Consider the following 14,525-nt stretch of genomic DNA (forward strand, 5'->3'; position numbering starts at 1 on the left):
TTGCCCAGGCTGGAGTGCAGTGGCGCAATCTCAGCTCACTGCGATCTCTGCCTCCTGAGTTCAAGTGATTCTCCTGCCTCAGCCTCCCAAGTAGCTAGGATTACAGGCAGGCACCACCAAGCCCAGCTGATTTTTGTATTTTTAGTAGAGACAGGGTGTCACCATGTTGGTCTCAAGTGATCCGCCTACCTTGGCCTCCCAAAGTGCTGGGATTACAGGTGTGGGCCACTGTGACCAGCCTGTATAATGTATTTTTAAAAGAGCAAAACTAAAAGAAAGAGATTGAGTTCCTGATAATATGGGGTCTCTTGTTTCTCTGTTTAAAAAGTAAATCATTTTAATCTCTGAAAGCCAATGGATATTATCTCCTAATCACACAAGGAAAAAAAAATGCTTAACATATTACAGTGGACAGTTAAGCAGCTAGAACTAAGCATTGGCCTTAGTAAGCTTAAAAGGCCATAAATAGATTTCTGTGCCCCTTTTGGGGGTTGGAGAGTAAAACAGTCCACACCGGATATTTATTCATTTCATTAACTGAACACCACCAGGTGCCAGGTACCATACTATATCCTAGATATTTATTTAACAGTCCATTTACAATGCAATCTTTACAGAAAAAAAAAAAAGAAACTAAAAGGTTTAAGGGCATTAATTACAATGCAAACCTAACTGCTTAAATAATTTCAAGGGAAAAAACCTTCATTTTTCTAAATATACCAATATTTGTATGAATTAGCTAATTCCTCAGAGCCCTTGTCTGTTTCTAAGTCTTACACAATACAGAATTCTCAAGAAAAGGAAAACTTCGGCCAGGCACAGTGGCTCATGCCTGTAATCCCAGCACTTTGGGAGGACAAGGCAGGCGGATCACCTGAGGTCAGGAGTTCAAGATCAGCTTGGCCAACATGGTGAAACTAAAAATACAAAAATTAGCCGGGTGTGGTGGTGCACGCCTGTAATCCCAGCTACTTGGGAGGCTGAGGCAGGAGAATCACTTGAACCTGGGAGGCAGAGGTTGCAGTGAGCTGAGATCGTGCCACTGCATTCTAGCCTGGGAGAGAGAGGGAGACTGTCTCAAAAAGAAAAAAAAAAAAAAAAAAAAAGGAAAGGAAAGGAAAACTTCACAGTCATCATTTTCACATATTAAAAAAAAACAAAAAACTTAGACTTTTTTACTCTTTTAAAATCAGGGCAGACATTGGTTCCTTTTCACTAATCTTTAGTAGGCAGATCAGAACTCCTGAATGAAGAGCACCACAGTCAAGTGAACACATGATGACAGGATGTAAGTTCCTCACTGACAACGACCAGCATCCATCCCTTCCCTCGACAGTGAGGCATGCTTTAGAGTCACCTGCAGCTCAGCCTTGATTTATGACCAATGAATGGATCTGCAATTCATTTAAAGGAGAGGATAGATGCACACACACCTTGATATGGTCCATCATAAGTTGCTTCTGTGCATATAAAAGAGAACAGTCTGGACACTTGAAAACAGACACCTTCTGGTTTTCAATGTGTTGGTCAAAGTGGCGATACAGCAAGGTTTGCAGGGTGAACACAGTGTCGCACATGGAACACTTATATATTATTCTAAAATAGAAGAGTGCAGCGAGATCATGTCAGTCAGCCTCTTTAAGTCAAAGGATCTGCTACTTTACAGCTGAAGAACTTGGGAGGCAGAGGCACATTGAGAACACACAAACACAATAAATAGAACAACGATTAGCTTTGAAACAAACTTTTGAAGACAACTGGCATCACTCAATCATAGATCAACCTTAACATTTTGAGTAAAGATGCATTCGGCTACATTTACATAGAAATCTAAATTATGACCATTTTACTATTCACAAATCTATAACTGGCACATGTTTGTACAAAGTCTTCATGTTACTTTAACACAGAGCAAAAGCATCCTTTTTTTAAAAAAGATTTTTTTTTAAGATCAGACAAGGCAATGATGATACCCTGACTTGGAAAAGAATGTTAATCTGATTAATAAACTAAATAGGCCTACTCAACTCCAAAGTTTTCATTTAGAGTCAGTAGCAATTTTACATTTGAATGTCAGTATTTCTATACCTGTTCTTAACACAGGAAGCCCTACGCCAGTAAACAAATATACAATAAAATCAAGAAACAAAATAAAATCGATACCACTGTTATTTCAACAATGCTTGAATGTTTCTTATGCTTTAAATGATTTAAAATATTCACTTGTCTCCTACAAACTATTTCCATGACGAATATGTTACTAACAAGCAGCCTCCTCAAATGAATTCAGTAGACCTGAATCTTCTGAACATAATCCCTCCTGCCCATCCACACTCTCTACTGAAACGAGGGCACGAGACGTCTTGAGAGGGTAAAGGGCTGCATCTACCCTGCCGCCGGCCTCTGCCTCCAATGGATGTGTGATCGGTCATTTGAGAACGGTTCTGATGGCAGCAGGTCACCATTTTTTAGTCACTGCTCTGGGTCACCCTGGCGCATAGGAGAGGGCCTATGGGCATCTCTATTTCCTCTGGAGAACTGTGAAAATGGGCACAAAGAATTCTAAGGAGCCGCTTAGGAAATGGTCAGAGAAAAGCCAACTGGATGTGAGGGTCAGAAATGAGAAGAGAGAAATTGAAGTTTTACCTGGTATTCCTACAGCAAAGGTGAAGAACGGAATGCCTCCTAAAACCACCTGCCTTCCCTCTCTCAGGGCCCTGAGAGAGGACTTCCCATGTAGCTTCAAACCTCACTGTGCAATTCTCTGTCCAAAGTTACAGATATAATTTTTTTCTCTTTTTCCCCATAAGATTTATAAGTTTAACTGGATTGGCCTGTTTTTACAAGGTCTTGAGATGTTAGTTACTTTACTGCAGAGCATAAGTACCCTTGGGGGAGGGGGTGTTGAGGAGCAGACAAGGCTTTCAGGGCCGTACAATGCAGCACAATGTTGTATACTAATCATTTGTCATCACTAACTGTAGCAGGTGTGACAAAGATGTTCACTTCCTCCCTGTTTGAAACTGCTTAGTGTTGTCAACAGCCCAAATGTCCAAGAGTATAAATAAATGGTTAAATAGAAAACCAGGCCAGCGTGGTGGCTCATGCCTGTAATCCCAGCACTTTGGGAAGCTGAGGCAGGCAGATTGCCTGAGCTCAGGAGTTTGAGACTAGCTTGGGCAACAGGGCGAAACCCTATCTCTACTAAAAATACAAAAAATTAGCCAAGTGTGGTAGCTACAGGTGGCTGAGGCACAAGAATTGCTTGGGCCCAGGAGACGGAGGTTGCAGTGAGCTGAGATCACACCACTGTATGCCAGCCTGGGCAACAGAGCAAGACTACGTCTCAAAAAAAAAAAAAAAAAAAAAAAAATATGAAGATTTTTAAAAATGATGTCACAGACCTATACCAATGGCATGGAAAGACTTTCATGCAAATTAAAACAGAAGATAACAAGATAGAATGTATGATATGATCACATTTTTTAAAGGGCATAGAAAAGAGAAGGCATAGGATTGTCAGCATCTCTGCTGGATGATAGTATATGTATTTTTATTGCTTTTTTTGTCTCTACTTCCTGTTTTTTCTGTAATTGGCATAGTACAATTGTTTTAAAAAGGACAGACTTGGCCAGGCACAGTGGCTCACATCTGTAATCCCAGAATTTTGGGAGGCCGAGGCAGGCGGATCACGAGGTCAGGAGATCGAGACCAACCTGGCCAACATGGTCAAACCCTGTCTCTACTAAAATACAAAAAAGAATTAGCCAGGCCTGGTGGCGTGCACCTGTAGTCCGAGCTACTTGGGAGGCTGAGGCAGGGGAATCGCTTGAACCCAGGAGGCAGAGGTTACAGTGAGCCGAGACCACGCTGCTGCACTCTAGCCTGGTGACAGAGGGAGACTCTGTCTCAAAATAATAATAATAATAATAAGGATAGCCTCAAGAAAAGAACTGAGATTTACTAGCTAGGCTAAGAAATTGCTCAGAACTCAATTTTCACATTTTGAGAAGTCACTATTTCACAGCTACGCCACAGCTCATTTTGTTCATGCTACATTCCTTTGGGGAGGGATTCTGTCGTTTGGGTGTGCTGTCTTAATAACAAAGTGTAAAACAGGAGACCATCTATTTACGTAGCTATCATTCTGAGGAGGCTGAGCAGGTTGTTGTGTAATATCAGAATCCCTCCCCACAAAATACTAACATATAAAAGGGAAAATGGTGACTTTATAATGGAGAAACCGGGCAGACACTGCCTTGCATCGATGATGAAGGGCGGCATCACCACTACCTTGTAGGACGGGTGGATGTCGCCCTTGCCCCCAGAGTGATCCTTTGAGAAAAGCATGGCATCACGGCCCAGGCATTGCCGCCAAGAGCACATGCCTGAGTCCAGCAATGAGAGCGCAGTGACAGACCAGGTGAGGGTCAGCCACAGGAGAGGCCTGGGTCCCCTTTTGGACGGCCAAAGACATGAGAACAGGGGACACTGAGCAACTGCTTCAGACGGAAGGACACTGATAAGGCAGCACAAGTGAATCCAAAATTTAAACCCAGATAAGATCTCGGACCAGAGAGGAGAAAGACACATGTGGCAACTGGGAGGAATCTGGATGAAGTCAATGAATTGGATGGTATTGTAATCAACAATGACTTCCTGACCGGGGGGCTGTATGGAGGTTACTTACACAAGTTCCTTTTATGGAAGAGAGCAAAACACACCAAAGTATTTACATCATGGTCCCCCTTTCCTCCTAAATACAAAGCAGAGAGGGAGACAGACCAATGACTGCAACGCTAACAACTGAGGAATCTGGGGAAAGAAGATGCACGCATTCTCTCCATGTTCTTCCAGCTTTTTTTGTAGGATAAAATCCATTACAAACTGCAGCTGATTTTTTTTTTAAAGTCCAAATACGACAAACCTCACAGACATGTCTTTTAGGAGGAGAATCTGAGGATGGAGCAAACTCTCCAATGAAAATGGAAAATCCCCAGGGAGACAGGCTGCCAGGCAGAGAGGAGGGGCAGCATTCAAGATGGACGGACCACTCTGCACAAAGGCAGGGGTCTACTGGGCACGGTTTGCTGGGCAACAGTGAGAACCCCAGTGTGGCTAGACTCCCAGGGGTGTGGGAGTGCCCAGAGAGGGTGCTTTAGAGTTGTGCAGGGCTTTGAAAGCCAAACCTGGAAGTCTGGACCTAATCCTAAATGCAAGATTGGATGAGTAGCAGGGTGACTACACCACAACAAAGGCAGTACGGGAAGGAGAAGAGGGAAGAGAGAGAGAGAGAGGAGAGGCGGAGCGGGAAAGGAAGGAGAAAGAGAAAAGAATAAAAAGCTAAAACCAAATACCCATACTCAGGTCAAATTTACAGCAACAAACTCTCCAGAATACTTCAAACAGGTGTCACAACAAATAAATAAAAGACTCCAAGCTTTGAAATTGCTGCCATAAACCTCCTACATTACCATGAACTGAATCCAACTAGGGGCAAAGCACCACCCTCCGCGTCATATACCTAATCCCCACAGCCACAGTTAGGTAGATGACACTGCTGCCATTTCACAGATGTGACACCAAGACTTAGCAGACTAGATAATCTGCTTGGTGTTAAACAGATTCTAGGACCAAAGTTCAAATTCAGCTTCCTCTGACTCCATACTCCTCTCTCATGCTGCTATTCTAATTTTGCATGTTTTACTTCTTAGGAACATGTTCAAAAACTCTTGTCTCTTATACAATTCTTATTTTGAAGTTCTCATTTCTCCACTTATATACATTTAGAAATTGCAAATAAAAGGAAGGCACAACAAAAGAAACTGCTGTTAATCAGCAGTCAAGGAAAAAATAGAAGCAGACACAAAACTTTATTACCATAAGATATAGGCTAGGCGTGGTGTCTCACACCTATAATCCCAGCAATTTGGGAGGCTGAGGCAGGCAGATCACAAGGTCAAGAGATCGAGACCATCCTGGCCAACATAAGAGAAACCTCATCTCTACTAAAAATACAAAAATTAGCTGGACATGGTGGCGTGTGCCTGTAATTCCAGCTACTCAGGAGGCTGAGGTAGGAGAATCACTTGAACCAGGGAGTCGGAGGTTGCAGTGAGCCAAGATTGCACCACTGCACTACAGCCTGGCAAAAGAGCGAGACTCCATCTCAAAAAAAGTAAAAAAAAAAAAAAAAAAAGGCCAGGCACGGTGGCTCATGCCTATAATCCCAGCACTTTGGGAGGCCGAGGCGGGTGGATCACGAGGTCAGGAAATCGAAACCATTCTGGCAAACATGGTGAAACTCCGGCTCTACTAAAAATACAGAAAAATTAGCCGGGCGTGGTGGTGGGAGCCTGTAGTCCCAGCTACTCAGGAGGCTGAGGCAGGAGAATGGCGAGAACCCAGGAGGCGTAGCTTGCAGTGAGCAGAGATCGCGCCACTGCACTCCAGCCTGGGTGACAGAGCAAGACTCCGTCTCAAAAAAAAAAAAAGATACAGTAATGGACATTCAAAATGATCTCAAATTATCCAGAAAAGATTAAGGTGTACTCAAAGTTTCCTTTTAAACAGCAGGGTACTATGCCTGCCCACACACTGGAAAACAAGAAACAAAGTGCTTACAACAGTACCCAGTACACAGTAAACGCAGTAAATTAAACAAAAATTGTGTGCCATGCTTTTTGAACTGGGATGCTGGGACTATAGGACTTCACGGGCATATTTTCACACATCCATATGTTCTCTAAGAAAAACGGGTGAGAGGTTATTTTAACACTTATCATTTAAAACATTAATGCAAATCATTTGCATACATTTACGTCATTTGTATAACCACCTGTTAAACAAATACTGCTGGGGAATTTCACTGCCTGAGCTGGGACTATTTAGTCATTTTGGACTGATGTAAACAGAATAGAGATGGATTTAATGCCAAAAGAAACCTTTGGGTCAAATGTAGGCCAAACAGCCAGAGAATGAAAGCTTTTACCTTAGCTTTAATTGGAAAATGGGGTGAGGGAGGGTTATCTCCGGGAACACTGCAGTACAGGCCTACTGGGCCCAACAGAGCTGGTGCAGCAGCCCTCATTGCCACAGTCACGCTGCGGGTGAGGGCTCCAGGCAGCCAGACCAGCCCTCACACTGAATCCATGCGATTAACTTATCTTTCACTGGCTTTGGAGTTTTTGTTAACCACTTCTTCCATAAATTTGTTTCACTTTTATAATTTAAAATACAGTACCTATTTTTAGGCTTGCACTTAGGAAGGAAGGAAGGAAGGGAGGGAGGGAGGGAGGGACCGGGCGCGGTGGCTCACGCCTGTAATCCCAGCACTTTGGGAGGCCAAGGCGGGCGGATCATGAGGTCAGGAGATCAAGACCATCCTGGCTAACACGGTGAAACCCCATCTCTACTAAAAATACAAAAAATTAGCCAGGCGTGGTGGTGGGCGCCTGTAGTCCCAGCTACTCAGGAGGCTGAGGCAGGAGAATGTCTTGAACCCAGGAGGCAGGGCTTGCAGTGAGCTGAGATCGCACCACTGCACTCCAGCCTAAGCAACACAGCCAGATGGGGGGTGGCGGGGGGGTCGCGGGGGGAGTAGAAAGAAAAGAAAAGGGAAGGAAGGAAGGAAGGACGGACGGGAGGGAGGGAGGAAAGGAAGGAAGGAAGGAAGGAAAAGGAAGGAAGAAAGATGGAAAGAAAAGAAAGAAAGAAAGAGGAAGGGAGGTGAGGGGAAGAGAGAAAAGAAAAAAAGAAAAGAAACGAAGAAAAGAGAAAAGAAAAGAAAAAAAGAAGAAAAGAGAAAAGAAAAGAAAATACTGGGACCGGGTGCAGTGGCTCGCACCTGCAATCCCAGCACTTTGAGAGGACTGCTTGAACCCAAGAGTTCAAGACAAGCCTGGGCAACATGGCAAGATCCCATCTTTACAGAAAACTTAAAAATCAGCCAGGCGTGGTGGTGTGCGTGTGCACCTGTGGTCCCAGCTACTAGAAAGGCTGAGGCAGGAGGATCACCTGAGCCCAGGAGGTCAAGGCTGCAGTGAGGTGTGATCACACTCCAGTCTGGATCAGAATGAGACTCTGTCTCATAAAAAAAAAAAAAAGAGAGAGAGAGAGAAAAGAAAACACTGGAATAATTGTTTTCTATACAATACCCAAATTTGAAGAAAACTGTTTTAGCCTATTTTAATCATTTGCTTCCTTACATTCTGAGGTAACAACTACTGTTCCAGATGTCACACACATTTCTGACAATCAAATTTTATTTATTTTAATAAAGAACCAAATAAAAACTGTATTCATCCCAGGAGGAAAGGCTGCATTAGTACCCAGAAGTCTAACAGTCCTGAAAACTGAAGACACTAAAATTCACTAATCCCCATCTTCAGAGTCAAGACATCAAGACATGTATAGATTCCTTAATTTGTAATGTGTTTCATTTTGGGATCAGCCTACAAAGATCAGAATGAAGGTCCTACTAAAGTAAAATTAAACTTCAACATGGTTTTTTTTTTTTTTTTGATAAAACAGTCACTTCTGTAATATTCAATCACATTTCCCCAAAACTGTTTCAACAAAAGCCAGGAGAGAGAGAGAGAGAGAGAGAGAGTGTGTGTGTGTGTGTGTGTGTATGTGTGTGTCTAAAATATGGCATATCTGCGTATCTTTCCCCTAATACTACCTTAATTATGGAGTTATGGGCAAAAACACACCAACAGATTTGGACAGCAAATCTAGCTTCTTGTAATGATCAAACTCTATGTTGCCATAACTAATCCAGGAATAAAATGAGCACAACCAGGAGCATTAATTCAGTTCTGTGTGCACAAGGAGGGAGCGAAGACACACAGGAAGGAACTAATGCTGACAGAGCCCTCCATGCTCCAGACACAGGCACTGTTGTGCTACACATTTTAAATACATCATCTCATCTCATCCTCACTTAAGCAGGATCCTCACTTCATGGGGGAGAAGATGGCCGCTGAGACAGTGCAGGTCCCAGGTCACCCAGCCAGTGGGTGGCAGGATTCCGACTGGCTCCAGTGCCCACACTCCCTCCTCTTTGTTAAGCTGCCCGTACTGCAGGCAGGCAGCCCCTTTTTGCTAAAGAACCACTTCATTATTAAATACTCCACAAAGCAAAAATCAATCAAATTAAGAGCAAGATTAAGGCAAAAAAAAAAATTTACTAATCAGGGACTTATACTGGCTATGAAGTTAAATTCAGTAACCAGTGTCTTCAGTTGCCTTCATCTTAAAAATATTACTTTTTAAGCAAAAGTGTACCCTATAAAAAAGGAACTATGGAAAAATTTAAAGATGACAGGGTTTCTAAAAAATAGTTTTCCTAAGGAGTTGTTAAAAATCATCTTAAGAGGCTGGGCGCCATGGCTCACGCCTGTAATCCTAGCACTTTGGGAGGCTGAGGCAGGCGGATCACGAGGTCAGGAGATCGACACCATCCTGGCTAACACGTTGAAACCCCATCTCTATTAACAATACAAAAAATTAGCCAGGCATGGTGGCACACACCTGTAGTCCCAGCTACTCAGGAGGCTGAAGCAGGAGAATTGCTTGAACCCAGGAGACGGAGGTTGCAGTGAGCCGAGATATTGCACCACTGCACTCTAGCCTGGGCAACAGAGCGAGACTGTCTCAAAAAAAAAAAAAAAAAAAAAAAAAAAAAAAAAAAAAACTTCATCTTAAGAAAAAATATATAAATATTTACTTGTTGAGCAAAAATTCGTGACAAGAGCATAAATAGGTAACATTTTTGGACAAGGTCTTTACCTGGAAAGAACAGAAAGGTTTGGATGAGCTATGAGCTATATTTCATAAAGCATCAAAATTGGCATAGCTGCATAATTTTTCAGATCTTGGTAAATGTTATTCAATAGAACAACTACTACCTTGCCTCTAAATTGCTAATAAAGCAGTGGAGTAAAACTCGAAAGTCGGTATGACTTACTTTGGTTCTCCTATCTTGATGCCAGGATGCTGTGTGTAGGCGTGGGAATGTGTGCTTGGGGCAGACTTAAACGCCATTGGACAAATAGGACACTTGTAGAAGACTTCACAGTGAGAACCTTGAATGTGAGACTTCAGAGCAGCCACATCAGAGTACACAACATTGCAATGCACACATCTGTTAGAAAAATAAACACACGGTCATTAGCACAAGACCATAACACACGTGTAACTGCAAAAACTGAGTGAGATGAACACACTTTCATAGCCCTTTTAGGTTTTTAACGGCCCTTCGGAAGTATATTTTAGTTTTTTTCCTATTATAAATCAACTTAATTTTTTTATGTTTTTTTGTGGGGTTTTTTTTGAGACAAGCTCTCGCTCTGTCACCCAGGCTGGAGCGCAGTGGTGTGATCCCAGCTCATTGCAACCTCCACCTCCCAGGTTCAAGCAATTTTCGTGCCTCAGCCTCCCAAGTAGCTGGGATTACAAGTGTGTACCACCATGCCCAATTACTTTTTATATTTTTAGTAGAGATGGGGTTTTGCCATGTTGACCAAGCTGGTCTCAAACTCCTAGCCTCAAGTGATTCGCCCACTTCAGCTTCCCAAAATGCTGGGATTATAGGTGTAAGCCACCATGCCCAGCCTATTTTTATATGTTTAAGAGAAAAGATCATGAAGACGAAAAATAAAACTCAAATGGTCTATTTCTGGAGTATCTTTAACATTTTTAAGAATGGATGTCAAGTCTCCAGACCACTGTTTCTGGAGAGGCCGACATATGCTGGATTCTGGCACCAGGGCCCTGAGTTTCCTACCCATCTCCAGGACCCAAATAGCATTTCTAATGGAAGAAATCTTCAGTGTCTAAACCTACATGCCAAGAACAGAGGGGCAGAGAGGAACAAAGAAGTTCTGGCTCCAAGGCCTCGGCCCACTGTTTCCTGGTACACACTGATGTGGTCAGTGTATGTGGGGTTCATGGTGGTCCACAGGATAGAGAAGGTCAACCACCTAGGTGTTTTGTCTCCTAGAAAATAAATTTAAGTACACTTGCATTTGTTTAAGAAATCGCATGAATTATAAACCTCTGAAAATTCAGCATCTCTAAAAAAAATTGTCTAGCTAACCTCCTTACTTTCTGAATTTCTAATAATCTCACAATTAGCTCATTCCTTGCTCAAATATAATCCAACGAAGACAAACTTTAAATCTAAGATACATTTCTCCTCTATCTCGTCTTTTTCACACAGAGACTCTAAGCAACACTTACAACACCTCCACTTGATGACCAAGTCTTCCTTATTCACACCTGAAAACTATTTAAGAGTGGTCTCTCTGCAGGTACAAAAGTCTCCAGAAATATACCTCGAATGTAATTGAACATACGTGCTCCCAGATGTGAGCTACCCAGGGAAGGAAGACTGCAGACGGGGCCTGGTTTCCAGGGGGCAGTGTCCAAAGACTTCTATGACAATCTAAGATGTTTCTATTCTTAGAACCTCCCTTCTGAATCATGGAGATGCTTCCAAAGTTACACAGGAGTGGCATGTTCTGGATTATATGCATTCTATTTAGGCTTTGCAAACATTCTGTTAAAAATCATAACTAACGCATTAGCATTTCCAGTGACTTAAGGCATTATGTTCAGCAACAGCTATGTTTAAACACTAAATAACAATAGGAGAATAAAAGGACAGCCTCTCTAGCCTATCTACTTGAACTGGTATTTCAGGCAACAGAGCCACCCAAGCATACTGAAACTACTTTGGGTTAACTTACTGGGTTGTCTTGAACAGGTTAATGCTCCTCTCTGGGCCAGTTACTCATTTTGTAAAATGAGAAGAGTTAAAATAGATCACTTTTAGCTCTTCCCAAACCTAGAAGCCTACAACTCCCATGAAAGAGGAAGATTATGTAAAACAAAAGTAGATGAGTAATTAATGAAACTGAAGGACCCACCACACCATAAACTATAAACAGAAGATTTTCCCATGAAGGATAGAGAGATGGTGTTCAAAGGGCAAAAGACCCGGGAAGGACAAAAAGGAATACAGAGAAAAGCAATAATTACCTAAAGTCACTCGGAGTGAGAGGAAGGTTTAATGTACAGCAAATAAAAAGGAAGTATCTAAAATAAAGATGGAATTTTTTGAAGCAAGGGGAAGTGGCTATGACTCAATCCAGAGAACACCATGGAGGACAAGGGAAACCCTCCTTAATGTAAGAAATGAAAGCAGGGTATTTTAAAAAGTCATAAAACATCTGCCTACAGGAAGAAGAGGAGTTTCAGGGGGCAACAGAGGCCAATGGGGGATGTAAATAAGACAAAGAAAGGCAGACTTCGAACAACTCATACAGTATCTTAATGCTATGAAAAATCCTGTCTACTAAGAAATATGTAATACCCTGAAGTCCTGTTCTGGAGAGCAATAAAGTTTCTTTATTTTTTGAATTAAAAAAAAATGTTTACAGTATAAAATCCTATAACCATTCCCCTTTCTAGATATACCGTCCAGTGAATCAAGAGGCAGGAAAATTCAGAAAAAATATTTGACTTGTATCAATATATAACTTTTACTAAGTTAACCAGGAGCCAGGGATGACCCATCAATATTTGGGAGATGTAATATGAGCAAGAGGAGAGACAGCAAGGCACACTGCACCAAGACAAGACAAAGTAACGCATGGGAACCATGCTGCTACATTACACTCCTCTGGCTAAAGACATATTGAAAATGAGTAACTATAGAGCCAAAGAGAGCAAAAAACATGACAAGGCCATGGGGCTACTAAGCCCCACTTAAACATGAACGTAGACCATTATATGAAGTAGCAGAGGAAAAGAATTACATTTAAAAATGCTCCTCTCTTCTAAAGGAGCAGTCAACATGAACTAAACTTCACAACACATCATTGTTTACCAGCCCCATATAGCCTCAAGTCCAGGGAGAAAAAAAATCTACATTTAACACAAAATTTTTGGTTAACAACTTGAAATCTCCAATTCAAAATACCAAATTTGAACAACTCTGTGAGTAGGGCAAAAGAACAGAAGAGCAAGGATGGTCTTTTCCCAAGTGAGTTGATTACTTTTAGCCTGCATGTGGAGCTTCTGTTTTAATTTAGGAAAGATATCAGCAATAGCTAAAATTGAAGAAGTCATACTTCCTTTAATCATACCAACTTTCATTATATTAGAAAAACTAAACATTTGAGAAAAATTTGACATCAGTGCAAAGAAGAGCACTTGGGAAGTGCTGCAGAGCTGCTTTCTATTATTAAACACATAATCCATTAATAATAGTTTCAAAACGTGATGGCAAGAACGAAAAGTATTATTCTGCATGGACTTTGCAGATCTAGGGCACCTTTGATTATCCTGTTTTGCTCAGTAACATCCCAGTGGAGCTGGAGGCAGACCATGGACCAGTTTTACAGACAGAGGCACCACAGCACAGAAAGAATACGTGAATTACCACATAATTAGTTACTGGCAGAAGTGGTACAAGAAAACTGGTTTCTTGATTTCCAAGCCAAAGGTTTCCACCAGGCTAGATCTCAATCCATAAAACATTTGTGCATTACAAGTTTGGAGGCATGAGATAAAATGTGAAGTTAAGTCTCATAGCTTAGTGTTTTTAATGCAAAACTGGGCAGAACCACCTAGGAATTGATGATACCATAACCTAAACTTAAATAAAACCATCAAATCATGCCAACTGGACTTCATTTTTATTAAACATAATTTATTACAGGTAAAAAAAAAAAATCACTGCATAGTAACAATCTAACAAAGTTACCAGGTAAGCAAATACTTAATGTTAAGATAAACATATAATACAGTAATACCTCTATTAACAAAGACACTGTGTATCAGTGACATGTTTTTCTTGGTGGAATCTTCTTAGTGAAAATATAAAAGGCACAGGAAGGTCATAAGATGGAGAAAAAAGTTCAAATGTATAATCATTCATCACTAGCTAACATCAGATTTGCCAGATGTTGTACAATGCACATCTGAGAATCCTGAGGGACAGTAAAAGGGACCACAGTGAAGATATGCAGAAGAGACAAGGGAGGAATGAGAGAACTCGAAGGGGGAGAGGAAGGAGGAGGAAGGGGGGAAGAGGGAGGTGGGGAGAAGGGAGGAGGAGGAAATGTGGAGGAGGGAGAAGGGGAGAGGGAGGAGGTGGAGTGGGGAGGAGGGAGAGGGAGTAAGAGGGAGAGGGAGTAGGAGGAAGGGGGAGTAGGGGGAGGAGAGGGAAGGAGAAGGGGAGAGAAGGGAGGGGGAGAGGGAGGAGGAGAAATGGAGGAGGGAGAGGAGAGGGGAGGAGGACGAGTGGGGAGGAGGAGGAGGTTATTTGGAGTGCAAGGCTGGGACATACACCCCATCCTTCAATGTGGACAAAATAAAAGTAAAAGACCATCGCACTATTTCTGTTTTCATTAGAGAAGGGGAAATATTAAGAGGTGCGGAATGTATAGTTTTCTTGCAGGGGTTAAAATGCAAAGAGTATGATAACAAAAGTCTGCTACAAAGGGTACAGAAAC

The 14,525-nt window shown here is 42.0% G+C and overlaps 1 protein-coding gene across 21 annotated transcripts in view; it reads right to left on the minus strand.

The window, feature by feature from the left end:
* ZNF532 (zinc finger protein 532) overlaps positions 1 to 14,525 on the minus strand; it is a 123,471-nt gene that overhangs the window by 36,666 nt on the left and 72,280 nt on the right. For 16 of the 21 annotated variants that reach the window (XM_030810332.1, XM_030810318.1, XM_030810324.1 and 13 more), the window contains 2 exons: positions 9,971 to 10,147; positions 1,434 to 1,596 (listed from right to left, as the gene is read on the minus strand). The exons of the other annotated variants lie outside the window; for them this stretch is intronic. In XM_030810332.1, the coding sequence (XP_030666192.1) occupies positions 1,434 to 1,596; positions 9,971 to 10,147 (340 nt within the window). The remainder of the gene's footprint in view (positions 1 to 1,433; positions 1,597 to 9,970; positions 10,148 to 14,525) is intronic. 21 annotated transcript variants of the gene reach the window in all.

This window comes from Nomascus leucogenys, chromosome 4 (assembly GCF_006542625.1).
Source record: "Nomascus leucogenys isolate Asia chromosome 4, Asia_NLE_v1, whole genome shotgun sequence".
Lineage (NCBI taxonomy): Eukaryota > Metazoa > Chordata > Mammalia > Primates > Hylobatidae > Nomascus > Nomascus leucogenys.